The 27,919-nt window shown below is 39.5% G+C and overlaps 3 protein-coding genes across 3 annotated transcripts in view; 2 read left to right on the forward strand and 1 right to left on the reverse strand.

Moving 5' to 3' along the window:
• Positions 1-3,363: 3,363 nt before the first annotated feature.
• Positions 3,364-18,638, forward strand: LOC100497753 (amiloride-sensitive sodium channel subunit alpha). The gene is made up of 12 exons (XM_002938613.5): positions 3,364-3,675; positions 6,010-6,262; positions 7,760-7,950; positions 9,597-9,700; positions 10,503-10,666; positions 10,876-10,974; positions 12,193-12,310; positions 13,559-13,637; positions 14,592-14,649; positions 16,258-16,313; positions 16,488-16,563; positions 18,483-18,638. The coding sequence occupies exons 1-12, from the start codon at positions 3,368-3,370 to the stop codon at positions 18,636-18,638; spliced, it is 1,662 nt and encodes a 553-aa protein (XP_002938659.3). The 5' UTR covers positions 3,364-3,367.
• A 3,201-nt stretch (positions 18,639-21,839) lies between these two features.
• pla2g2e (phospholipase A2 group IIE) lies at positions 21,840-25,338 on the forward strand. Its single transcript, XM_031906347.1, has 4 exons — positions 21,840-21,977; positions 23,115-23,259; positions 23,831-23,940; positions 25,021-25,338. Exons 1-4 carry the CDS (start codon positions 21,938-21,940, stop codon positions 25,167-25,169), a joined length of 444 nt encoding a protein of 147 aa, XP_031762207.1. The 5' UTR covers positions 21,840-21,937; the 3' UTR covers positions 25,170-25,338.
• Positions 23,758-27,919, reverse strand: part of scnn1d (sodium channel, non voltage gated 1 delta subunit) — a 29,733-nt gene continuing 25,571 nt past the window's right edge. Inside the window, exon 14 of the mRNA XM_031906346.1 lies at positions 23,758-25,233. The gene's annotated coding sequence lies outside the window, so the exon portion shown is untranslated. The remainder of the gene's footprint in view (positions 25,234-27,919) is intronic.

Genomic DNA, 27,919 nt, shown 5'->3' on the forward strand with positions numbered 1-27,919 from the left:
TAAATGTTACTACACCCTGAATAAATATGGCTTATTTGTATTCATCTTTTGGCACAGAACCTCTGTTGGGTTCCCATGTGGGCATCAGCCTATGGCACCACAGAATCTAAAGTCTAATCATTTACATTAGTGCTGGTACCGAGACCTTGAATTTTTCTGGCATATGTGGTGGAGGGCTGATGATGGAAGTCAGTTTTGACCCCTCCCCTTTTTAAATCACACCTACTTCAAACTACACCCATGTTATCACAAGAGCTGTTAAGACAATACCCACATTAAAGGTGGTAGCACAGCAAACAAATAGTTGACCCTTCATTTATATATGAAAGAAGTTTATTAAGTCATATCAACACATACCCTTAAATCTGTATGCCTCTTCCTCCCCTGTGGATAGCTCAGCAATCCTCCAAACGCTAACAGTCTCTCAGAACTAACCCCTGCCAGGTTCATCTCCCGCAGACAGCATAGGGCAAGCAGAGTATGGCACACACAGGCAGCATAGGGCAGGCATAGTATGGCACACACAGGCAGCATAGGGCAGGCAGAGTATGGCACACACAGACAGCATAATGCAAGCAGAGTATGGCACACACAGGCAGCATAGGGCAGGCAGAGTATGACACACACAGGCAGCATAGGCAGGTATAGTATGGCACACACAGGCAGCATAGGGCAGGCAGAGTATGGCACACACAGGCAGCGTAGGGCAGGCAGAGAATGACACACACAGGCAGCATAGGGCAGGCATAGTATGATACACACAGGCAGCATACGGCAGGCAGAGAATGGCACACAGGCAGCATAGGGCAGGCATAGTATGGTACACACAGGCAGCATAGGGTAAGCAGAGTATGGCACACACAGGCAGTATAGGGCAGGCAGAGTATGGCACACACAGGCAGCATAGGGCAGGCATAGTATGGTATACACAGACAGCATAGGGCAGGCAGAGTGTGGCGCACACACAGGCAGCATAGGGCAAGCAGAGTATGGCACACACGGGCAGCATAGGGCAGGCATAGTATGGTATACACAGGAAGCATAGTGCAGGCAGAGTATGGCACACATGAAGCATAGGTCAGGCAGAGTATGGCACACACAGGCATCATGGCACACACAGGCAGCATATGGCAGGCAGAGAATGGCACACATAGGCAGCATAGGCAGGCCTAGTATGGTATACATAGGAAGCATAGGGCAGGCAGAGTATGGCACACAGGAAGCATAGGGCAGGCAGAGTATGGCACACACAGGCAGCATAGGGCAGGCATAATATGGTACACGCAGGCAGCATAGGGTAGGCATAGAATGGCACACACAGGCTGCATAGGGTAGGCATAGAATGGCACACACAGGCTGCATAGGGCAGGCAGAGAATGGTACACACAGGCAGCATAGGGCAGGCATAGTATGGTATACACAGGAAGCATAGGCAGGCAGAGTATGGCACACATGAAGCATAGGGCAGGCAGAGTATGGTACACACAGGCAGCATAGGGCAGGCATAATATGGTACACTCAGGCAGCATAGGGCAGGCATAGAATGGCACACACAGGCTGCATAGGGCAGGCAGAGTATGGCACACACAGGCTGCATAGGGCAGGCAGAGTATGGCACACACACAGGGAGCATAGGACAAGCAAAGTATGGCACACTCAGGCAGTGTAGGGCAGGCAGAGTATGGCACAAACAGGCAGCATAGGGCAGGCAGAGTATGGCGCACACAGGAAGGTTATGGAAGGAGACAAGGAAACCTATCATGTCTATGTAAGCAACTGATTATGACCACTTCAAGATAAACAGTTTGTGCTGCAATACATACAGTAACAAAATGCCAGTACTGCTCCTTCATTCTGTCTGAGGAGTGAACAGCTGAACAGTGTGGGCACTTACAGTCTGAGCCTGAGGTGTGAACAATGCAGGGCCTAATAGGTGTGAACAATGCATGGGTTTGCAGCCTGAATCTGGGGTGTGATTAAAGGAGAAAGAAAGATAAAAACTCAGTAAGCTTTATCAGAAAGGTCTATGTAAATACAGCCATAAGCACTCACAGAAACACTGCACTGACTTCTCTGAAAAAAGATTTGTTGTGTCTGTAATTCCTGTGCCAGAGACACGCAGCTCTCTTCCCTCTCACCTCTTCTGCTCCCCCCTCCCTCAAGAATGCTAACAACTCACCCCCCCCTTAGGAATGTGGATCTGAGCCAATCAGCAGGAAGCTGACTCATAGTCTAACTAACTGAGCATGTTCACTTGATCTGGGTGTCTGTGCAGGAGTGAGGCATTATGGGAACTTTCTTTACACAGCTCAGCGTTTCTTCTTCCTATTTGATTTCTGATCTTCTGAACAGGTGAAATATGGGGAGACTTAAGGGCACTATTGAGACAACTGAAGGTATGCCTGCAGCTTGAGATTAACTCTTTACTAGCCTTTTCTTCTCCTTTAATGCAGGGGCCAGTTATTCTCAGTACTGATACCATTTAAACTTACACAAAGGTAAGCAATCACAGCAGCCAGACAGATGGGGGGCCACACAAGTGGGGCCGCAGGTCGCCAGTTGGACAGCATTGGTCTACATCATAATAATAAAAAATTGTAATATATTTGCTGTTCTGCTGAGGCAAGGTATATAGACTTAGTAGGTGTAGCACACTTATCACTGTAACAGAATTGATTGGACACAAATGATTTTAAAAAGGAATAAAGGTTATCCTGGCAAGCTACTTTGCTTGCCAGTTACTTACTAGACCCCATAGTACAGCAGTGATTCAATTATTTTTGCACAAAAACTTCTAAATTCAAATGATGGTTTCCAAAACTTGAATGTTCAATATTTAATAAGCAACAAAAAACTTAAATGTAAAACTGCATCATATATATAATAATAATAATAATAATAATAATAAAAAATAATAATAAAACAGTACTTCTGCTATGATATAATAAATCCTTATTTGAGGCAAAACAATCCTACTGGGTTTATTTAATGCTTTAATGAATTTTAGTAGACTTACTATTAGACTTACCTTAAGTCCACTAAAATTAATTAAAACATTAAATAAACCCAGTAGGATTGTTTTGCCTCAAATAAGGATTTATTATATCATAGCTAAGATTAAGTACAACGATTGTTTTATTATTTCAGAGAAAAAGGAAATCATTTTCAAAAATTGGAATTATTTTATTAAAATGGAGTACATGAAAGACGGCCTTTCCGTAATTCAGAGCTTTATGGAAAACAAGTTTCTGGATAATGGATCCTATACCTGTATATGAAGTGATTTTGCACATGCTACTGTTAGTGAGACCACTATGAATATTGCTACATAAAAATGAATAATAAATTTGTTTTGCAAGATCGGGTTATGGAGTCCACAGACAAAGTGAAAACAGAAGGGTGGATTGAATACTATGGCTCTTTTGAAGAAATGTTTCAGTACTTCTGTGACAACACCACAATCCATGGCACAATCCGTCTCAACTGCTCCAGAAAGAACAAAATGAAGACAGCTTTCTGGCTTGTGATATTCTTTCTTTCATTTGCTATGATGTACTGGCAATTTGGAATAATGGTCACTCAGTACTGGTCCTACCCCATCAGCACAACTGTAACCGTGCAGTCAAAGGGCAACAAGTTTCCAGCCGTGACCATCTGCAATCTGAACCCATTCAGGTAATTGGTCCATATCCAGAGAAACACTGACAGTTCCATATGGGAATACATTTATCTGAAAGAACATTAAGAGCAAGGAAGACACAAAGGGTAATTTTAAAAACTTTCCATTGACCTGTAAATGCTGGGTAAAAGCTTTCTGCATATCCACAGACTTACTAAATGGGATTTAGTATTATGGATTATGTAAATCATAAATAATTTACTGCTTGATACAAAGCCATTCATCTACAACCATTCATCTACAAAGATTCTTGCAGCTAAAATTGTCCTAACAATTTTTGTCTTTACATGAGGGCAATCTTCATTTTCCTAACTTTCTCGTTAAGTAGAAAATTGACTATCGTCTATTAACACTGCGGATATTCTTGCAACAAAATTAATGCCGCTCCCATGTTTACTAAAGTGCGATGAGACAGATTTGTCCTGTTATAAATGGTGATATTTATGCAAGCGTACCAGTTAGTTTCTGCGTTATTTCTGGCGAGTTTTTGGGCTCCCATTTATGTTAACTGAATAATCTGCTATAAATTTTGCAGATTTTTTTTTTCGCCACTGCCAACAGCCACATTAATGAATAGTAATCACAATTGATAAATGTACAGTATTATTAAATATACTTATGATTAATAAAGTAATTTCAGGAATCAATTCTTTTCACATTCAGTAATAATTCATTTATAAGTATCATTATTCCCCAGTGCAATCATTAATTTTCACTGCTCATGTTTAAAAACTGACTTGATATCGCTCCCCCTATACAGTTTCTGGCTTTGTTTCACATAACGGCACTCTCTATATTTTGAGACAATTCTGGCGATAATATTTAGTAAAACTTGTGAGACAACTTATGTAGCATGAATGCGATAATAGGTGATAGGCCAGAAAATTTGCAATGACAAAAGTGCTTGCACTTTAAACCTGCCATTGCTTTTTTTCTGGCACAAGTCATTATTTCTGTCTATGGCACCTTAGTAAGCGTCTTAGTCCTGACATGCTATGATTCTTTACAAGAGAGCAATACTATCACTGTGAGGATCCCTCAACCCATTTATTAAGGGGTAAGTTTAAGTTGTATGTGCTGGAATGCAAAGGATCCATACTGTATATTGCCATACATTAAGCACATGGGTATACAACTGACTGGGCAGAATATTTAAAAAATATATAAAACTTCAAAAATATATTAAAATAAAACAAGTCTTTATTAATCCATAATCTAAAATGTTCCAGTCCCACATTTCTTGGTCTAGAATGGGGGGGCTGGTATGTTTTACGTGACGGATTAATAAAAACTTGCTTCAGTTTAATATATTTTTGGAGTGTTATATATTTTTGAAAGTTTGTTATGATTCCCCATTTGACACTGGGGCTTTGTTTGCACTCCTTCATTTAAACCTTATCGCAGAAGTATCCCTCAGCAATTCTTTTATTGTATTATGGGCACAATAATTGGCACAATGGGCATAAAATGGTACAGGTATAGGACCTGTTATCCTGAATGCTTGAGACCTGGGGATAAGAGATCTTTCTGTAATATGGATCTCAATAGTTTAAATCTAAAATTATTTAAATATGGAATAAACCCAATAGGATTGTTTTGCCTTCACTAAGTTTTAATGGTATTTTAGTACAAGGTACTGTTTTATTATTACAGAGAAAAAGAAAATCTATGGGAGATAACGGATCTCATACATGTATATAAGGCAAAAAAAGTTAAAGGGTTTGTTTATATATTGCTGGGTGCAGAATTGAAGGCATGATGTTGTTGGACTTCTGGGAGATAACAAGGCACAGTAGTAAAAGTGCATTTAGCCCTTTCTACTTACTCTGTTATTGGACCCCCACATATATAAACCAATTGGAATTAGCAGAAGTAGAATGAGGGTTTGAATAAGAGAAACATTAAGTACAAAAATGCAACTCAATTAGTGAATGAAATTGGAACAAGGAAACTAAAGATAGACAACAGAAATTCGAAAGTGATTGTGTCACAAGCGCAAAATGAATGATGCATGACGAAGGGGTAGAGCAACCCCGACTTGAGTGTTGGGATAAAAATAAAAATCTTGATAAATGTGGATTATGCTTAAAATAATGTCCAGATGCTTGGGGAGCGTCAGCGTAGAGGCATAAGGCTATGGAAAAGGATATTGGGTGGTATTAGAATACATAAAGAATATAAATCAATTGTTATCATTTAGTTGTGTAATAAGATAAATGTGGGTTAGTTTCCCTTTCATTGAAAGCAACTGATTATTACATACCCAACAGTATGAGTCCCTGATCAAATGTAGTTTATCAGATCACTCACAGATTATTTTGTTCCCCTAGATTTGATCAAGTTAATACATATCTTAATCAGCTGGACAAGTTGGCTCAGGAAACACTTTATTCTCTTTATAACTATGATGGTCTCAAAGCAAAGCAGCAAGTTATTCATCTACAGGACTTCCTGCACAATGTGACAAACCAGTTCAACGGAAGTTTTATCTTAGACCAATCCATTGTCTTACAGAAGTTACAAGAGAATGGCTCGGGCCCAGCTTTACCAGGAGAAAAGACATTTCAAGTAGGATTTAAACTGGTAAATATCCAATATATGATTTTATAGATAGACATATCTTGATATAATGTTATTATTTATTAGAAATAAGGGGCCAGCAGCTAATAAGGTGCCAATAAGGGGTCAGCAGCTTAGAGAAAAAAGGTCAGAGTGTCCTTAACGGACTTCTCTCCAGGTGTTACATGTATATAAGTTATATTGGATATATATAAACTAAAGGTGAGGAAGATTTGGAAGAGCTATTTATCTATTTTACAGCAAACTTCTATAGGGTTATCTTCACCACCACTGAGGAAGTCCCAGGTTGCCAAGCTGTGCCCTTTGGGAGGGAAGTATTCCCCATTGGCTCAGGATTGGTTTACCATTTCCTGTTCCCTAGTGTATAAAAAAGGAGAGAACATGGGGTCAATCTCTTTCTAGACTTCTTCACAGCAGGAGGTGGATCTGCCAGAGGGCTTGAGGTAGAGTTAGGACTAAGACCAAGCCATTCCTTAATGAGGCCGGGGTACAGGGATGTCATGAAGGAGGTTAGACTAGCATCCAATCATAGTACAACCCAGGAGTATAAGCTAGTCAGAGCTAGTGAGCAAGGGAAGTCCTGTGCTCCACCAATGAGAAGTAGTGAAGTTAGTATCCTCCTGTGACACCTGCCTTAGTATAGAAACCACAGCTGAAAAGAGACTACCCTGAGAGGCATCCACTAGAGGGGATCCTAAAACACTGTGTTATCAATGTGTGTGACTGTCTGAGTACTTTATGCTGCCTGATATAGTATTGTTGGATTGCTTGCCTTGAACATTTAAGTGCACAAAGGGCATCTCTTTGTGTTAATAAACCATCAGGGCATAGTTAAGACACACTGGTGCCTAGGGCCAGGACAAGGGCTAGGCAGAGTAGGCAGCTGCCTAGGGTACAATGGGATGGGAGGCGCAAATTGGTGGAAGTCAGTAACTTAGTCACTGGCACAAGGGACATGATCCAGCAAGGGGCTCTGGGGGGGGGGGTTATCTGCAAGGGTCTAGTTGCGAGTCATCGACAGTGACCGGGGCTTGCGAATGACTGGCAACACAGAGGGCTTTGGGTGATAGTAGAACTTTGCCTTGTGCTGCTGGTGCTCTTTATTTCTACTTCACAGAGAGGGTGGCAATGTAACACTGCTCTACTGGTTCAGAAGGAAAATTAGTTATCCTCCTTTCAACCACTTCTTATTGAAAACAACATATCAGCAGTAACAGGGAAAATGATTAGTGAATCAGACCTGTGATTAATCTGTGGCAACCTGGGCCTGTGTCCCAGCGACTTTCCTCTCGTAATGACAAGATAGTTCTTGGCTACATTGTCTTTCCAATTTTTACCATCTCAAATAGCAGTTCTGCACGTGTGCTATATATGCATGAATTCTCATTGCCTGCAATTGAAGAATTAAACCAAGATGTTTTTCTACAACTGACAGTAGAAAAGCAGTAAAACGTTTTCTATACAAGTGTAACCTGTAGTTATTTATTTATTGTTTCTCAGTGTAATTCTTCTGGAGGAGATTGCTACTACAAATCTTATTGGTCTGGCGTGGATGCTCTCCATGAATGGTATCAATTCCACTACATAAACATAATGTCCAAAATCCCCCCAGTGCTAAACATATCAGGAGATGAGTTGGGCAAGAATTTCATCTTCTCCTGCGATTTCATTCAGAAGCCTTGTACATTACGGTATGAACATCATTCTGTAAACTGAATATTGCTATTTAAAAAAGGAAAAAAATGCCTAGAATTACTGATGGATGGCACGGACTGTAAGGTTACTCTCATTCTGACATATGTACTTAACTTCATATTCAAGTTGGGGATAGAACCAAAATCATTCAAAAATGCTTATCTTAATCTACAGTACATGAACAGCAGCGCACCTCTCCTTGGTTATTTAACCCCTCATCAAAGATTTCTCATAGTTCAGACAAAGGCACACTGGGCAAACAGATATTGTGACTGTGTACAGTCAATATCATCCTTATTTTGAGCCCTGTACATATTTTCTTATGGGCAGGCTACTAGTGATTGGCAGGCACAGATTTGCAGCAAATTTCTGCATTTTGGCATTGGTGAATTGTTTTGTGAAACTTTCGAGTAAATTAAGTGGCAAAAAATTAGCCGTGTAAAAAATTTGCAGTCACGTCAAAATGGGCGTGGTCGCATAAAAAAGGACATTGTCCACAAATGAAAATTGCGCAACAAAGACGTTTGCTGCCGTTTCGCAAATTTTTCGGTGAAGCGAAATGGGACAGATTCGCTCATCACTTCAGGATTCTCTTCACCGACTTGTTTGCAATGTACAGTATCTAATATAGCATTAGAGAAGCAATTTCCAGTAATAGAGACCACGCTTAAAGGAGAACTAAACCCAAGAAATGAATATGGCTAGAAATGCCATATTTTAGATACTTAACTTAATGCACCTGCCTAAAGTTTCAGCATCTAAAATACAGTGGTAACAATGTTCCAGGTCCTTATAGTTGTAACAGGAGCTACCCATTTTGGATTCTGTTAGTGACACTCACATGCTCAGTGTGCTCTGGGCAGCTGTCTGAGGTTTAACTATCGTATAAGCTGATACAGGGCTGATTATTCATTTCTGATGATAATTACACTGGTTTCAAAGCTGCCATGTAATATGAATCTGAATAAATTACTAATAAGCCTTAAATTGTGGCATTTATATCAGTCCCTCAGCTCAGTAAGTGACAGCAGCACAGTATGTGCAGGGAATCAGCAGAAAAGAAGATGGGGAGCTACTGGGGCATCTTTGGAGGCTCAGATCTTCCCTGCTAAAGGGCTGTGGTTGCCTTGGGCTGGTACAGAAGCACAAAACATAATGTACAACATATCTAGCCTACGTCTTTAGTTAAACTTTAGTTCTCCTTTACATACTTCTCTATGAATTAAATACTTCATCTACTCTATATGACCTGGGTATTTAACAAGCAATGGGTTGTCACGAAGACCAGAGACACTGACAGGGATCACAGTTCTAAGCTGGAAGGTGGGGGAATTAAAGTACAAGTGCCTTACTTAATAGTAAATGTTCTGCCCTCCACAAAGTGTAATTATATTGAATTTTATTATATTGGTAATTTATTATCAATAACCAATTGATTTGGTAAGTCTGTTTTTTAATTCAATGTGAGTCAGATTTATGTGACTTGTCCAAGGACACTATAGGCCAAAAGTTATTTCCGTTCCTTTAAGGATTTGTGCAATGCATCATTTTTTCAGTAGCTTCCATAACCATCTCAATGCTAATGCTAAAACTTTTTTTTTAAAAATAATTAGATGCTAACGTAGAAATGTATTTCTTGTAGAGAATATAAGTTTTTCCATCACCCAATCTATGGAAGCTGCTTCACAGTTACTCCTCAAGGAAAGGAAAATGCTCTGTATTCTCCCAGGGCTGGCAAGAAGTATGGTAAATCTTTTCTTTAATCAGTGCATCCTTATTAAGGAATGATCTGGATCAGTGGGGTCCAACAATTCTCATATGGTTTGGGTTGTTTGGCTGATTTGCCACATGTTGATATGCTGGAGTATATTACAATAGTGATATCATACAACAAAATCTGTTGGTTCCATGTGGAAGATGGAGTCCAAAATTACATTGGGTCACATCTAGTGATGAGCGTACTTTTTCACTAGGCATGGATTTGCTGTGAAATTCTGCATTTTGCCATTGGCAAATTTCTTTGCAAAAGTGAAGCAAAAATTTTCTGCAACAAAAAGTGAGGAAAAAGTGCCCTTTGCTGCAAATAAGTCATGGTAAATACGTTGTGGTCACGTCAAATAAGTTACATCAAAAAAGTTCCGGTCACGTCAAGTCATGTGCGTCAAAACAGACATGTGGTAACTGCATTTCGTAAATTTTTAAGCAGTTTTGCCAAATTTTCGGTAAAGCGAAACAGGACAGATCCGTTCATCACTAGTCACATGGTCCATGGGCCTTCAATTGGACAGCCCTGATCTGGTTAAAGTTGTACATAAGAAAATTACCATTTATCGCTAGCCAATGAGTAAGCAACCACATCACCCATAACTTCTGTTCCAAGCCATGATTTATTCTGCACCACCAGAACCCACTTGCTTTTTCAAAGTAGCATGCAAGGTAATGTGGGAATTGGGGTATTTGCTAGAGGAGAGCTGATTTAAGTTCATTTGCTTTTGTAGTCAGGCACAGTAATACAGGGAGAAACTGCTTGTAACAATTTTGTACGCAGGGCTGTCTCTGAAGATGAAGGTGGATCAGAAGCACAACATGCCTCTCCTGTCACAAGCAGCAGGTGCAAGAATCATGATCCACAACCCCAACCAGCCCCCTCGAGTGGAACACCAGGGCTTTGATATCAGGCCAGGAACTGAGACTTCAATAGGCGTAAAACAGGTAGTTTTTTCACCTCCGGTGCTGGTTAATGAAGGGGTTGAAAACAACAAGTCTTCTTTAGCATATTACCCCCTATTATTCTATGTTTTATTTGTGTATTTTCAGCAAGTATAGTAGATGCAGTAAGCCTACACTATGCCCTTTCCCTGACTGAAATCAGTGGTGTGTTTTGTATATTCCCCGCTAATTATGAAACTATTTCATTTTAGGATGAGGTAAGACATTTAGGTGGAAAGTATGGTCCATGTGCTTCTGATGGAAATAACTTGGGATTGAAACTGTTGTATAGCACATCATACACACTCCAGGTGAGTTTCCATCAGTAGAAGACAGAAGCACTCTCAATAATGATAAACGGAAGGTAGTGATTTTCTGGGTCGTATATTAGTATTGCACTCTTAACACATGTGCTGATTTCTGACCTTCCTGGCTTGGTTTCTTGTGCTTGCTGGATTTGACTTTGGCCATATTGATTAGTAGTGCCTGCCTTAACCATTTGGGCTGTTGTGACCTACCTGTTGCTGTCTTAAGTTTGGACGTTTAACTATTCTTCAGACCCTGCTCCAAGTCTGAGACTATCTCAGCTCTTGCAACGCCACCTCTCTGAGAATATACTGTGTGGGGAGCCTTACCCTGCTACCTGATGCCCTGTTAATAACACTGGCATCAGTTTATCATACTTAATGTTTTGGCCATGCAGGCCAAGTGACAACCCTATATGTATAAGTTGGAGATGGATTGCTTGTCTATTTGCTGTACATATACACATTTTCCTCTGTTGCTGGAGGCTCCATGTCTATCCAAACTGTGTATTTCTTTTCCCACTCAAGAAACAGGGACTTGGTTAGCTTATTATTGGCGGAATGATGGATATTGGTGTGCAATGCGCAAACAGCAAATTATCCATGTGCATGGCATTTGCATGGACTTTATGTAGCAGTTAGCTGAAGGTATTATAGATGGAGGCCAGAAAGGTGATTGCATAGTTGCTTTGAATTTAGCTTTAACAAATTAAAATAGAAAATAAGTCAGCCTTTCAACAACTATAGAATAGAAAAAACTTACATTAGGCCCTTAAGATTTACAGACTTGGGTCCATTCTGACCTTAAAAGTTTATAGGACCTCAGCTCAGTTTAGCTTCTAAGACCCAAATGTAGTTGCCTGGTACTGATATAAATTGTACTTAATAAGAGCCAGGCTGGATGTTTACTTACGTTTACCTTTATGTATGTCTAATATGCTATGTGTAGGTCTAGTTGCTACCTGCACAAGGTCATCCAATAAAATGATTCTTGATGGCACAGAAAGGTAACAGGTAGGAAGTATGGTAATTTTTTCCATAATAAGTGGCAAATATGTATGTATATTATTCTAAAGAGGACATTTTTAGGACTTTTTGATACACCCAATTGGGATCGTGGCTTTTGATAAAAGCATTAAAAATATAGATTTCTTTCCCTTGATACTATAGACAGTGCAGTAAAGCAGTATACATGGGCTCCTATAACCCTTTTGTCTTTCCCAGGCATGCCTGAATTCCTGCTTTCAGTACAAGATGACTGAAACATGTGGATGCGGATATTATTTTTATCCACTGCCTCCAGGCACAGAATACTGCAACTATAACAAGCACCCTGGCTGGGGTAAGAAACAACAATGATAATGCATTAAGGGGTCCTACAAAGGGTTAGGGGCAATAGCAGGAGGATGCAAAAATCACATACTGCAGTATGCTCTTGGGCCTGGCCCTTCTGGTGCTGCTTATATACCCTATGGCTGATTAAAAATCCTGCAGAAGGTGCCAAGGACAACACTATCATGAGCAAGTACAGGGCTTCCCAGAGCACTGTGTCCCACACCCATCTGCCACTCACCACCTATTCCTTCTTTATGCAGTGCTGCATATGCAGTAAGGCACAACTTTTTGTTCTAGGGCCAATGTAAAGTTAGTATTTTGCTGTAGGGCCCCCAATTTATTTTAAATTTGACTTTGAAACCCCTGCCTGGTTTCAATAAAATGTGATAGTATTTCATTCATTAATTATAGAATCACAAACAAAAACACTAAAGTACAACTGCAAAATGTCTTCTGCCCACATCATGCTTAAAATTAAATACAAAGCAAACCACCCCATGTAATGCTACTGCAGGTCAGTTCATTACAAAGTACTGAATGTCAAGACAACTGCCGAGCACAAACTTGGATACAGCAGTTGAGACAACCCAAGACTTTCTTACTTAGGTATATTAGTTTCGTAACCCCTCATCATACCACACTTAATGCAGGTCTGGCTGCAATAAAAGGGCAAGCATTTTGGGGTTTTATTATTGAAAGCAAGTAAGTTGCAGATAAAACCCAGTCCCTTTGTTAAATGTATATTGAAGCAGTAGAATTCTTAATGAATCACATAAGTAAGTGTTGGACTGGCCAGGCTGCGGATGACTTTGACGTTGTTGGCCAGCTTGAAGTATATTGTGATATATGGACAAACAATCCCACAGACTCCAATTTAATGAAATAATTACAAAAAAATGATTACCTTGTACTTATATATAATAGATATAATTAATCCTTATTGGAGGTAAAACAATCCTATTGGGTTTAATTAATGTTTAAGAAATGATTTTTTGGTTATGGAGATCCAAATTACAGAAAGACCCCTTATACGTAAAAACCTCAGGTCCTGAGCATTCCAAATAACAGGTTCCATGCCTGTATATATATATCATTTTTTGCAGATAACCCACCACAAGCACAGGTACTCTCTCTCTGCCATTTTATTAACCAAATCTGATTGGCTGTTCCAAATCACACAAGCTGCTGTTTGGCTAATGTGCTCCCTCTACACATATCTGCTTGCGATGAAGCCAGTTAACTGTTTTTATTCCAGGGCATTGTTTCTACCAACTATATGAGAAGATGCTAGATCACAGACATCACTGTTTTACCCAATGCCCAATGCAATGCACGTAAGTGTGTAAATGTTGTTCCGATATGTATCCAAACCAAGATTTGTTAAAGAGCCCCACACAACAAAGAAACCCCTAATATACCTATCACTGTAATCTGTTCCTTTAAAAAGTATGAATAGATACAATTTTTATATGATGAGAAACAGTTCTTTTTCTGCATCATTGAATCCTGGCAGAGGAGGAGGGACTAAAACAATGATGTTACAAATTGTAACAACTTCTCCACAGCTTACAGACAACATACAGAAAATGCATAACCCACAATCCATCTAACTGCAATGTTACTTTACTTAATGATATCACGTGTGCAGGGAATTGTGGGATTTGGAGGATGCAGCCTGAAGGCTGGTTAAGGACAGTCGACTACTGTTACATTTGTTTTTAGTCAGATCATCAAGAGAACAGGGTAACTGTTCCAAACCATATTATTACATTAGAAATCAGGAACCGACTGCATATTTTTTCATTGATGTATATTGCAATGTTGCTTGAAATTATGCTTACTTTTCACAAATCTTAAGTTGTGTTTGGGTGGAGTTCCCCTTTAACAAACTGGTCTAATAACCAGGTTCTAAAACAAGTGAGTACTCTTCTTAGTGTAACTAGCTTAAAGATGTGAAACACTTAAACCATACCACCACAGAACAAGTACTTTAATACAGGTTACTGTGAGGTGACATCTGGAATATAATAATATTGAAAACTAAATATTAAATAATTAATATTGCAAAGTAATGGGCATATTACATAAGCTTAATATAATTTCAGAAAGTCGTGACATCACTAAGCACTGATTATATCTGATTATATTGCTAAACACTGTTTATAAGAATTATAATGGTCTAATATAGGAACTACTGTATAATGTAATAATGTAAATATGATTGCATTACATTAGAACTAAAGGAAGTATACATTACAGTAATATGTGTATAATCTATGTCCTATCAGAAAGACAAGGTATCAGCTTTCTGCAGGGACTGCCCAATGGCCATCTCCCACATCAAAGGTATGTGCAGTTATTATCATGATACAAAAGACTTACTAATGAATAAGCTTGGCAGTACTGGTAGAATTAAATAAAAATATAACCATAATCTACTGTTCACTTAAAGTGAAAACGTTGCTTTACAGAATATAACAGAATTGCAGTATATTTTGTAGCACAGGAGAGTTGTTTTTGTCCAGAATATTATTTGTAAAACTAATGTAGTTCTATTTTAGCTCTACCTTAACTAAACATTCTTATCTCTCTAGGATAACTCATTGTATAGTACTGCTACCCACTCTGCTTATGCAGATGGCACAGCCAGACAGTGGCAATACTGGCACTTTTCAGTCCAAACATTCTCCAGTGAGTACTGGGCTATTAGGAGTTCACTATTCAAGTAAATGAGAAGAGGCAGTGATGGCATCTAGTGCTTTTCTGCTGACTAAAATATACCTTGTATGTCATGCTTGGAATGGCCTGTTCATCTCTATAATTTCAGTTTCATCCCCAGTCTTTGCACAATTAACTATCCTGGAAAATGAGGATGTCCAACTAGCTTTCATGTTCTCTGTTTGAACAATAGTTCTATATACCCTTTTGAAATTCACCTTCATTTTATACAGAATGTATTTGAGAGATTATTAGACCACGGAAAACACTGCTTCAGCATTCGAAGAGCAAAGCTGGTCTCATTAGATAGAAACTGTATGTAATCCTACCTTAGCAAGAAAGGCCTTAGTCCAGCTACATGAGATAGAGCGTCAGTTACAACACCCTCTAACACCCAAAGATGGGCCTTCACTAAAATAAAGGATGCTAGAAGATACTTTGCAGCAAACAAACAGAACAGGTTTACCCACAGGTGAAAGATACTCACCGCAATGAGGAAGTGTAGCAGTTTATGATTAAATGTCAGTGTGATACCATGTGGAGACAGCTTGGGGATGTTCATCCCCAGTATTTTGATGCCTCATGTGGTCAGGATCTAATACAGTAGACAAGGATCAGGGAGATAAACTATGTCTGATTCCCTTTTCAGTACTACGGTCCCTTCACCTAGGCAAACAGAGCCTAGGGGAGAGCTACTCTCTGCTATCAATCCTGGTTAAAGCACAGGCTGCTCTTTCTTGTTAATTCTGACCTACTTTTCTACTTAACTGACTAAAGCCTCATTAACAGAGTCCTGTTCCCCTACTTCACTAGAAGGGTTGTCCCTCGAGGGCAGAACACTGGGCCGTGTAGATCTCAAGCTCTCTGGAGCACATCCTGCTAGATCAGCAACTGAAGGCCGATAAGGAAAGACCACCCCTAACCAAACACTGTATTAAAGTGTGGAAGGAAATGGTCATAAACCTAAGGGCCAATAATAGAAATCTGCTAACAAGCAAAACTAGATACATGGGCTTCTGCTTAGTAACTAGAGAATAATGAATTGTAGGGATATAAAGCCACAGGGGTTATTAACCCTATGGGTACATACATGTACATGTGATGTTGTGCCACTTAAGCCGCATTTAATAAGCATGTCTTTCCATGTCCATGTTATTATTATATTGGCATATGCATGTATACAATATATAAATCAACAGAAATGAAATCAGAATCATTATCTGTCTTATCTTGCAGACATGGATCATCCCTTTATTAACCAGGCACAAAGGATACAACAGGACAAGCAAACGGTACAATATATCAGTTTTAATATAAAGAAAAATACCTTGCTGCAGATCCCTTTTTCTTACTGTGTACTTAAGATGGTGGCAAATTATATTAATATTGGTTAGCCAGTTAGTTTGTTTTGCAAATCAGTTCTTGTTATTGGAACTGGAATGTAAAGTCACCTTATTCAATTTTAGGAGTGATATATCGAAGATTAATGTATATTATGAAGAGCTGAGTTACCAGTCTGTTGAGGAAACCCCCGCCATGCCAGTAAGTAAATCCATCTCTTTATTCTACAGTCTTTATGCACCACTGTCCATATTCTGCTTGTGCAGCTGCGCACTTGTGTTCCAGCAGCATGAGACACATATGGATAGAAGCAGATTTGCTTATTCAGACTGTTGGCTGGAACATCATTTTTGTTGCAGATTGCTAGAAATTATGCAATCCTAACTTTTTATTGCAATAGCACCTGATTCTATAAAATTGAGCGCAATGTGACGCTTCTGCTGCAGTTGCATTAGCAAAGCTCCCTCTAGTGACAGGAATTATGGGAAAAAATGCTGAATAAATAAATCCTAGGGTCATCCACATGATTCCAATGCTGTAAGTGCAACTGCTATTACCTTGTCCACATGAAAATTGGTCCTGTCGGTAGCTCTAGAAGAAGGGACCCAGCCATCCAGCCAGTATTTGACCGGCCTAGCTGGTGCTGGTAAATCTGTAAGGCTGGCAACCCTACCTACTCCATAAGGCCATTCCCCTGCTTAGCCCACCCATTTCCACACCCTGTGACATCATTGCCTTCTCCCAAGTGATGTCACTGCCTGTCCCCCAAACCTGAAGGCTGGTATTTTAAAGAAGAATAGTGGCACCCCTAGGTGAATGTGTTAAATCAGTATGAAACTGTAGGCATTGCACAGATATTTCCATAGTAGTCTAGGAGATATGTGTCATTTATAGCCATACAATTGTCATAATACATCCTATGGTTAAAGAAGAAAGAAAGGTAAAAATTAAGTAAGCTTTATCAGAAAGGTCAGTACAGCCATATGCACTTACAGAACTGCTTCTGTGAGTCCTCAGTGAAAAGAAACACTGCATTTCATCCCTTTTTTTTTGTATACATGATCTGTGTCAGAATTCCTGCTATCAGAAAAATCCTTCAGTGCATGGCATGAGTCTGCTCAGTTTGCTGTCTCCCCCATTCCTTCTCCTCCCCCTGCCCTTTCTGCTGTTTAATCTGTGCTTAAAGCCGTTCCATGACCAGTGTGCTGGTAGAGAAGCGAAGTCAGGCCAAGCTAAAATGGCAGCTGCTATGTTAAACAAACAGAGGGAGCTTATATGGCTGTTATGGTAAAGCATTCTGCAGAATAAATAAAACACTCTGGTTTGCACTATTGGCAATAAAATGCCAAAAGTACTTTCCTTTTCCTTTAAAATTGTGGTTCACCTTTGAGTTAACGTTTAGTATGATGATGATGAGGTATTCTGACAATTTGCAAGTTTTTAATAATTTTAGTTTTTGTTCTCCAGCTCTCCAGTTTGGAATTTTAGCAGTTATTTGGTTGCTAGGGTCCAATTTACCTTAGTAAGCAGGGAGTGGTTTGAGACACTGAGTTATGATCAAGAGCAGGGCTGAATAGAATGATATGTAATAAAAAGTAACAAAAACAATAAGCAATAGTTTTTTTGGCTTCTGTGGTCAGTGAACCCAGTACCCAGTAAAATCTCTCTAATTCATTATATTTTTCAATATTAACATCAATGATTAAAAGTGGCTCCTCCAGCTTAACTAGTGTCCTTTTTTATATTTATTAATTTAACACGGGCTGCCTAACATTTGGCAACTCCCAGTGATTATACCTTTCCTTCTCCTTTAACAAAAGAACTTTGTCCTGGATTTTTGTTTTTGCCAAGATCTGTATTTGTAACACTAGTCTTTAAAGGTGGCACTTTTTAAGTTTGCTATTTTTGTCAAATGATATTTTAGTCACTACTGCACAGAAACATTCACATTAATATAAAGAGTCTGCAAATGTTATATTTGAGTGTGTGTGATCTCTCTGCAGCACCCGGGTGTCTATATCATTAAGTCTATATATTTTTTTCATGTGTCATGATAAAAAAAAGTCTTGCTTGATAATATAAATTTAGATTCAGATGAAATAAATGATGGATTTTTACAGGTGACCTTGTTGCTTTCCAATATGGGAGGACAGTGGAGCTGGTGGTTTGGTTCGTCGGTTCTTTCAGTAGTTGAGATTGCAGAACTAGTGTTTGACACAGTGGCCATGGCAATACTCATGACGTACCGCTGGAAGAAGCAGAGGGCACCTCAGTAGCAGAGTTTTCTTCACTTCCCCGGCATCACTGAAAGCCTGAGAATGACAGAACCCCTGAAAACCAAGCCAGACATTCCCAAATAGTATTGTAAAAAAATCTACAGTTGCAATAAATATGAAGAAATCCTGAAACAAAGCAAAACTGTGTGACACTGTCTTAATTTACACTATACTATCAGCTCTCTCCGCCTCATTTACAAAACCCACCTGGTGCAATTTAGGATCCATCCGCAGAATATTTGTACACTTGGAATTTCAATACAGTCTGTGTTTTCACAAGGTGCAAAGTGTAGTGATGAAAGTCACAGTTGCATTAAATACTGTGACACTTGAACCTACAGGGGGATCTGGTTCAGTGTCTTAGGGCCGCTTCCCACAGTCTTTTAGGGTAAACATAGCAGTCACAGAGGTTGCTCTCTTAAAGGCAAGTGTCAGCAGTTTATTTTGTTACTAAACTTCAGTAACAAACACAAAATAAGAAACAGGAAAATAAACCCTTGCACCAGAGCGCTGGCTAAACACAATTGGCAGCCTAACTACAGTTGGGTGGCTTTTCCAACTCCAACTTAGTAGAAGCAAACAAAATCAGAAATCATAAGTACCTTTCCCATGCAGCGCAGCTCCTGCTACCTGTGTAGTGGGGAAGAGACTCTCCCTCCCCACACTGGAGTCTTTTAAAAAGGCTCTCAGCTGCAGCAATCACCTTGCTGCTAAGGTCTGTATTAAAGGGCTGGGTTTGTGATTAATTATTCCATGTTCCAGGGTACCAACTATGCAAAACCCTGGGAGAAACATATCGTCCATCTACAACTAACCCAGCCATTTTATTACAATACATTGCGGTCGAATCAAATAAGTCACGATCACGTAAAAAAAGTTGCTGAAAATAAGGTGGGGTCGTGTCACAGGAAAGTTGGAAATTTTTTCTGTGAAGCGAAATGGGACAGATCCACTCATCGCTAGCAAAGTGCAGTGCTATGGATGCAGAATAGCCCTGTACTAATACCTGCTATAGACAGGCAGTAATTATAGGCCACCCCTAGCTTGCATTTCAAAGAGGGCATTGAACAACTGCCCCCAGTGTGCCCCTCATGAATACAGTGCTGCCAGTTTCATTTTTACATTGAACTGCTCCTTTGAATGATCATTATGTGAAGAGCTTGACCATCATGGACTGAATGCTGTGATTTCATGCAGTAGCTCATTAGAAATAAATATTTTCCCTACCCCAAAATTAGTGTAAGAAAGGGGTGATTTAAATAAAATTAGGTTTCATGTAGTTACACAAGCAGCCTTATATATGTCATAAAGTATTTACAGGAGTATACTGTACTAAAGTCCCAATAGCTCTACACTTGATTGAGTAAAGGTGGCCATACATGTAACAATTACGATCACAGGTCACAGGGAAGATCATTAGTTTCCCCCATTGATGTTCAGAGCTGAATCTTCAGATATGGAGGTAGAAACAATAGGAATTCTACCTCCACCTGCCAATTCAGCCCTAAATGCAGATTTTGCTCACATGCCTTCAACGGCGCCCAATCAAAATCTTTTAACCTGCCCGATCGAGGAGACAACCAATATACGCAGCCTTCTGCAATATTGGTCATCTTGTCAATCCACCATCCAAGCACCGAATATTGTACGAAATGAGGTTTTGTACAATACTATCGGTGCGTGTATGGGCGGCCTTTCAGAAATTATACACATTCAAATATTAGAAGTTTTGCACCTGACGAGAGCTTAGGTAGGTATCAATAATCAAGGAGCATTATAATAAGTCTGCTGTTGTACAGAGATCCAGGTTGAGGGAATCCTCAATATAGGACTCCCTCAGTTGACAGTTGTCAAACATTCAAATAACAGTAGTCAAAGGAGAAGGAAGTGTATAATCACTGGGGGTTACAAATGTTGGGCACCCCAAATTTATAGTAATTGATTACTTGACACCCTGGGCCGGTGCTCCTATCTGTTGAAAACTGCACTGATTCAGGTACTGTAGGAGCAGCCTGGGGTTTCAGGTAACTGATTATAATCCCTGGGGGTGCCTAGCAATACTTATACCAGTGATTGTACCTCCTTCTCCTTTATGGAAATATGTAGCCATAACTAAACAATTTGAATAGCAAAGTGACTCACTGGAGGAAATTAGTTCAAAACCCCCAAATCTTTAGCAAGGAAAACATGCTGAAACCAAACAACAAAATTAGTTAGACAACCAAATTATGGAGACACCACCAAAAGTGTATGTTCATGGGAGAGTTCAGGGCATGTACTAGTCCTGATCCTACACTAGCAGACACTGGATGCTGACTTGGCCAAAGTTCTTTGGATGAGGACCACATAAGGTCATTGATGCGATTCACACCCAGTGGGTTGGATCAGAACATAAAAACTTGGCTCAACTCTTATTTGGTCAAATTGAGCAAGGATCTGCTCCTCTGGCAACCTCGAAGGAGTTAATCTTGCTTAATCCAGTGTGGCTATAAATAAGAAATATGGTCCAGCAGTTATGGTTTAAAATTATAAATCCACTGGACCCGTGGGTTTTAACTACCATCAACTGACCGGGAAGCAACAGAAAATGGCGAAAATGGACCATCTTCAAACAACATTGGCACATTATGGCAACACACTTCTTCTACAAAATGGTTAACATACAGTTAGAATACAATGGCAACTTTAGCCTTATATCATTTTAAACCTCATAGACCACTGGTTCTTTGTTATTCTGAAAAGTGATATTTAGATCTGAATGAGGGCCCCTGTGTGTATACTGAATTGTCTTTCTCCTCTTTCATTACATGTTGCATAGAAAACTTGCAATGGGTATATAGGTTTCTCATTAAATGTCTAGACATAAAAGTCACATTTAGCCAGGGCTAAATGAAAAGACCGATTTCAATAGACTTTATTTCTTTTTCATGGGCATTAACACAAATAACCACTTTATAGACATAAATATACTTTAAAGGAAGCATATATATATATATATATATATATGAATAAATACCTGAAATAATTAAATTCTGAAGAAATGTTCAAGCAGTTCATTTGTGAATAGTCCTCGGCTGAAAGGCCTATCATTACTCTGATACCAAGAGTCAAGACTGATGTCCCTGTTTTATCAAAGAACAAGTTCAAGAAAAAAATACCTTTTATTTGTTCTCTCCCTACTAATTTTGCTGCCGTCACTCTGTATAATTATTTAGATTGGAGCCAGCTAAGTGTATATAAACTCCAGAGGAGAAGGGTTTCAGCTACAGTAAATCTGCTTCAGCAACAAGAGCATCAAGATGAAGAAGGTTCTTCTGATCGGACTGGCCCTGGCTCTCAGTGAGTACCCGACATTCATGGGCATGTACCCTGCTCCCATTTCTCGGTAGGGACTGGGTTGGGAATTCTTACAAGTAGCTTAGGCAGGAGCAAGATAAATTGAGTTTCTGGATGTCTAGGTACAAGTTCATAGAATAATAATAGCATACCACAAAGCTCATGTAGACTTCAGTGTTAGGACATCACCAGGACCAGCTGAAAAGATAAAAACCAGTGCTCATTGATACACCCATCCTATACAGATGGAACTACCTTGCAATATGCATCTGGCACCTACACACCGGTTTCCCCTTGGAATAGCACGACATGAACACTCTTTGTAGCAGAAACACCAATCACAGTGGCACCAACTGCCAATTTGGTGTTGTTCAGAATAGGAATTTCTACCTGGGCTGATTTCACACTAGCACAGAAGGCATTTGTTTCAGTTCCAGGCCATCAGCATCACAGGGGGACCTGGTGTCAAGCCTACTGTCTTCCAGCTGATGCTGATCTTCAGCTTCCAGCATCCGATTAACTTGCAGATTGATAACTAGAACTCAGATGGGGGAGACCCCCATTCTGCATTGCCAGGGACTCCTCTTGTTAAAATCTATTCTTGCACCATATATACAGGTATAGGACCTGTTATCCAGAATGCTCGGGGGCCCAGGGCTTTCCATATAAGGGATATTTCTGTAATTTGGATCTCTGTGCCTTATGTCTACTAAAAAATAATTTAAACATCATTTATACCCAATAGGATTGTTTTGCCTCCAATAAGGATTAATTAGTTGGGATCAAATACAAGGTAATGTTTTATTATTACAGAGAAAAAGGAAATCATTTTTAAAAATTAGAGATATTTTCTTATAATGGAGTCTATGGGTGATGGCCTTTCTGTAATTCTGAACTTTTTTGGATAAGGGATCCCATACCTGTACCTCCAAATTTAGCTTAGCTTATTTCTCCTGTGCAGTTTTCGGCACAATTTATGCTGATGCCAGCAGCCCTTTAAGTACTCCCTCAAAACCCTGGACATTAGCTTCACTAAATTAAGCATAATTAATTCCACATATACATGCTGTGTACATCAGTTCAGTAGGCCTTTATTCTATTTATTTTTGCAGTATTATTAATATACCCTTGCTTTTGCAGTTATAGTTCTGGTCACCAGCACACCAGCCCAGTTTGATGAGATGATTAAAGTGACCACCATCATTTATGGCCTGGCTAACTTCTCCGACTATGGATGCCACTGCGGCCTAAACAACCAAGGAATGCCTGTGGATGCCATTGATTGGTAAAATACTCAAGTAGTTGACGATTCATTATGAAATACATAAGACATTAGAATTATAAATCCAAACTCTAACTTCCAGCAATAAACTAACACATATGAGCCCTTCACCATGTACCTCACTCATATTAATCTAAATGAGTACCTTCATGTGAGTTTTTTTGCCTTTATAGTATCATGGAATGCCTATGTTCCACAGCAGGGGTAATTTATCCAGAATTAACACAATATATCAGATCACCAAATAACGCTTAACTCAGGTGGCATCTTGTGGACATGATAAATAATTACAGTATTTCTGCAACAGATTTTCATGACACACTATTGAGGAGACATTATATAAACACTTTTGTAGTTAGATAAACATATTGTTGTGTTTCACTTATAAATACTTATGCAGTTGTGTTTTTTAGACTTAAGTTCCCTGTTGCTCAATATTCACATTTGTGTATTAGAACTTATTAATCAAACTGCTGCTATTAATTTCTTTACAAAAGCATGTCAGAAAATTAAATCATTTTATTCAAATTATTTTGCAAATGCATTTCATCATAGTATAACCTGTATTATTCAGGTGCTGCCACAGCCAGGACTGCTGCTATAACAAGGCTGAAATGAGCGGATGCAACCCTGTTACTCAGCCTTACCGGTTCTATATTGAGGAAGAGAAGAAAGTAAAGTGCAGTAAGTATAACAAATGGGTCAGCTGGGATAGATATGTACTGATCCATTGTGACTTGGACAGGGTGTTGGTTTAACAAGATTAAAGATAAGTGTCTGACTGGGCCTTACCTCAGGCCATCCAGAAAATGTGGCATTCAGAGCCCATTCCCTTAATAAATAGTTGTATACTTTCCTACCCTACTAATCTACTTAATGGGGCCTTAGTTTGCCTTGCTAACCTTTACTGACCAACGTCTAAGGCTTAAACAGGATTAACTGCCAGTTAGCAATATCCACCTGCACCCACAGAGCGTTGCCAAGGAAGAAGTGCCTAAATTGTGGCTTCTGGTGGCCAAAAAACTTCTCAATCAGCCAAAGGCTCCAAAGACATTCCTATACTTTGTGCTATGCAAAAATATATCTCATCTTTTTACAGTTCACTAGATTATCCTTTGTGTATCACAGTGGATAGCATTGCTGCCTTACATTGTTGCTACCCATGGACCAGCTGTTTAGAGCATATATGTTTTCACTTTGTTTGCAAAATAGGCAAAACCAGGTACTTCGCCCATTCAGGTCTTTAATCTGTAGTGTAACTGGATTTAAATGGGCCCAAGTGTATAATTTGCACCTGGGCCCCCAACCCTCTGGACAGGGCTCCCCACAGCCTCCCCCACCCTCCAGATGCACACCTACACATACACTTTCATATTTCGTCTTCCATCAGTTGTTGCTGTATCTTCAAGGTGCTCCATGGCCAATGTCTCTAATGGGCAACCCCTATACCCATGGTAGTTCAATCAATAACTAGATAGTAGAGTTACCACATTTCTAGAAAAAAAAATCCAGCCTTACAATGTATAACCTTTCTCTAATAATAACATCATCAGAAGCAGAGGTTAGGGATTGGAAGTAAACATAGGCTGCAACAGGGGCCTGTATATACCTTCTGAATGTACTTATCTCTGAATGAGAACTAAGGGGTGAGCTTCTAAGCCCTTTAGTGCTCTTGCATTTCTCATTTCTGCCTATCATGTTTGCATTTCCTATAGAATAGAATTGCTTAGTGGTATATAACTAAATGTGATCCCTCTCTCCTAGTGAAAGCAAGTAATCGCTGTGAGAAGATGATCTGTGAGTGTGATGAAAAGGCTGCAAATTGTTTCCGCAAGGAGCTGGAAGATTATAACATATATTTCCGCAATTTCTCTTCTCTGGGGGCATGTCGAGGGCCCAGACCTTTTTGCTAATTCCATGTCTGCTAAGTTCCTCATCCATTCATTTCTGTCCTTTGTAGTCATTCTGCTTGTAAACCTAGGAATTCATATAATTGATATAGATTAAATAGGCAGCCTTGGAAAAGCCATGCGTTGTAGTTGAAGGTGAACTGTAATGAATAAAGCTTTTATTTCTGCTTGAGAACAGTCTGTGCCTCTGAATAAACTAGTGCAGAAAAGGGTTTGCTTTCCAAAAACTTCTAGTTATTTTTTTCTAGTTGTACAGAAATCGGAATTACTAGGGAATCATATAACATCTGCTTTCTACCTGGAAAAACAGCTTTTTTGTGCTAATTACTGGGATTTTAACTGCCAGTAGAACAGAGCCTAGGTTAATAAGAGACATTCATATCCTCTATCACTTGGAATGGTAGTGCTGCTGCAATCAGTACTAGGTTGAAGGAAAGATGTGGAGGGGACTTATAACCAAATGGCACAATGCACAACACTGACACCCCAGTTGACTACCATTTAAAAATAATATCATTAACAGTGCTTTGGGTGCTGGGGTATAAGTGGGTATTAGCTTTGTATTACTCTAGCTCAGGGACATATACACACAAACACACACACACACACACACACACACTCTCTCTCTCTCTCTTGTCAGGGTTCCCTCAGTATATTATAGAAATGTCAAGTGCTCACCCTAAATCTCCCCCTTATGGACCTTCAGGTTGGCCTTCCAGGTATGTCTAGAATAATTGTGTATAGATAGACAGATAAATAGAAAATAAACATAGTAATATATTGTGTTGTAAAAATGTTTCTTGCTCAGGTACCCACATTTATGGAGAACTATCTGCACCCAACCACAGCACCTTCCTATCTACACTGCATTTCTTGTAGAATCTTAAATGGGTGGATATCAGATAAGCCAAACAGGACGAGATACATCTTTTGCAACTCCTTTTTTAAGCTAACCTAATGCCTTTAGGATGGACCCCTTTAGCTCATAACAACTCCACAAGGCCTGCCAATTTTGTGCCCTGTAAAATGGGCCTTGGCTGCAGGGATCCTGGCAATATCAGAATGTAATGCATGGCTAAGAGACTGGAGGAGTGTTTAAACTAAACAAGGGGGGGAGAGCTAGAGTTTTATGGGAAGGCTAGTGTAGAGGGGGCAGTATAATTAGAAAAGGGTCATGGGGGAGGAGTGAGGAGGGACATACAGTTTATCAGCTAAGGAGCTTCCACTGTTAGAAAGGAAACAGCCTAATATTAATCTTAGATCTAACTCAATGTAATGTAAATATGTAAATATCAGTGGGAGAAGTAGTAATCTCCACTGCATGCTGGCTAATGCACAGAGCTTGTCAGGTAATATATATATATATGATTTAATTGGTATCACTGAGACCTGGTTGGATTAAAACATGCGACTGAGCTGTGATTTTAAATGGTTACACTTTTTTTGGAGGGACAGAAGGATTAAAAGGGTGGAGGGGTTTGTCCTTATGTAAAGTCAGATTTATACCACTCCGTATAAGTGATGAGGATGAGGAAGCTTCATAACTAGGTCTAGTTATTATTATGGGGACTTTAATTATCCGGACATTGACTGGAGTAATGGGGTGGCCAAGTCAGAAAAAGCTAGTAGGTTTGTAAATATGCTAAATGACAACTTTTTATTTCAGGCGGTTTAGGAATCTACTAGGAATGATTCTCTTTTTAATCTGGTGATATCTAATAATACTGAACTTATCTCTAACATTTGTGTGGGTGAGCATTTGGGGAACAGTGATCACAACATGGTCTCCTTTGAGATAATGCTACAGAGACAGCTCTATAAGGGAGTAACTAAAACGCTCGATTTTAGACGTGCAGACTTTGCCAGTATAAGGGCATCTCTGCAATGTGTCAACTGGGAAAAGCTTTTCATAGGGTTAAACACGGAAAAAAACATTGTATACTTGGTTATCAAGTATACAGGTCAGTATACTGTATTTCCCTTGTAAGCAAGGAGAGGCATCGCAAAGCAAAACCTTTATGGCTGAATAAAAGTGTTAGTGTCGAGGGTGGTAAAAAACAAAACGTGCTTTTAAAGCATTCAAGTTAGCTGGGACAGCAGAAACTTTCATCAGGTACAAGGAAGCAAATAAAGCAGCAAAAATGCTATCAAGCAAGCTAAAATTGAGATGGAAAGGGATATTGCAGCTAGGAGTAAAATTAATCCAAATATATTTTGTAAACATATAAATAGTAAAAAAATGAAGCAAAAAAGGGTGGGAACCTTATTATCACAGAGGGGGTCAGTTGGTTGATGCGAACAGGGAAAAAGCAGAAATTTTGAACTCTTATTTTTCATCTGTCTATACATCTGAGGAGCCAGCTAATGGAGGCTTCCCTTTTAATAGACCCAATTCTTGTAATATAACTCCCGGGAAAGGCCTCACCTTGAGTATGCAGTGCAGTTTTGGGCTCCAGTCCTTAAGAAGGATATTAATGAGCTGGAGAGAGTGCAGAGACTGCAACTAAACTGAGAAAGGGGATGGAAGATTTAAACTATGAGGTTAGACTGTAGAGGTTGGGGTTGTTTTCTCTGGAATAGAGGCGCTTGCGAGGGGACATGATTACTCTGTACAAGTACATTAGAGGGGATTATAGGCAGATGGGGAATGTTCTTGTTTCCCATAAAAACAATCAGCGCACCAGAGGTCACCCCTTTAGATTAGAGGAACGGAGCTTTCATTTGAAGCAGCGTAGGGTTTTTTTTACAGTGAG

Source organism: Xenopus tropicalis, chromosome 7 (genome assembly GCF_000004195.4).
Source record: "Xenopus tropicalis strain Nigerian chromosome 7, UCB_Xtro_10.0, whole genome shotgun sequence".
NCBI classification, from domain to species: Eukaryota; Metazoa; Chordata; class Amphibia; order Anura; family Pipidae; genus Xenopus; species Xenopus tropicalis.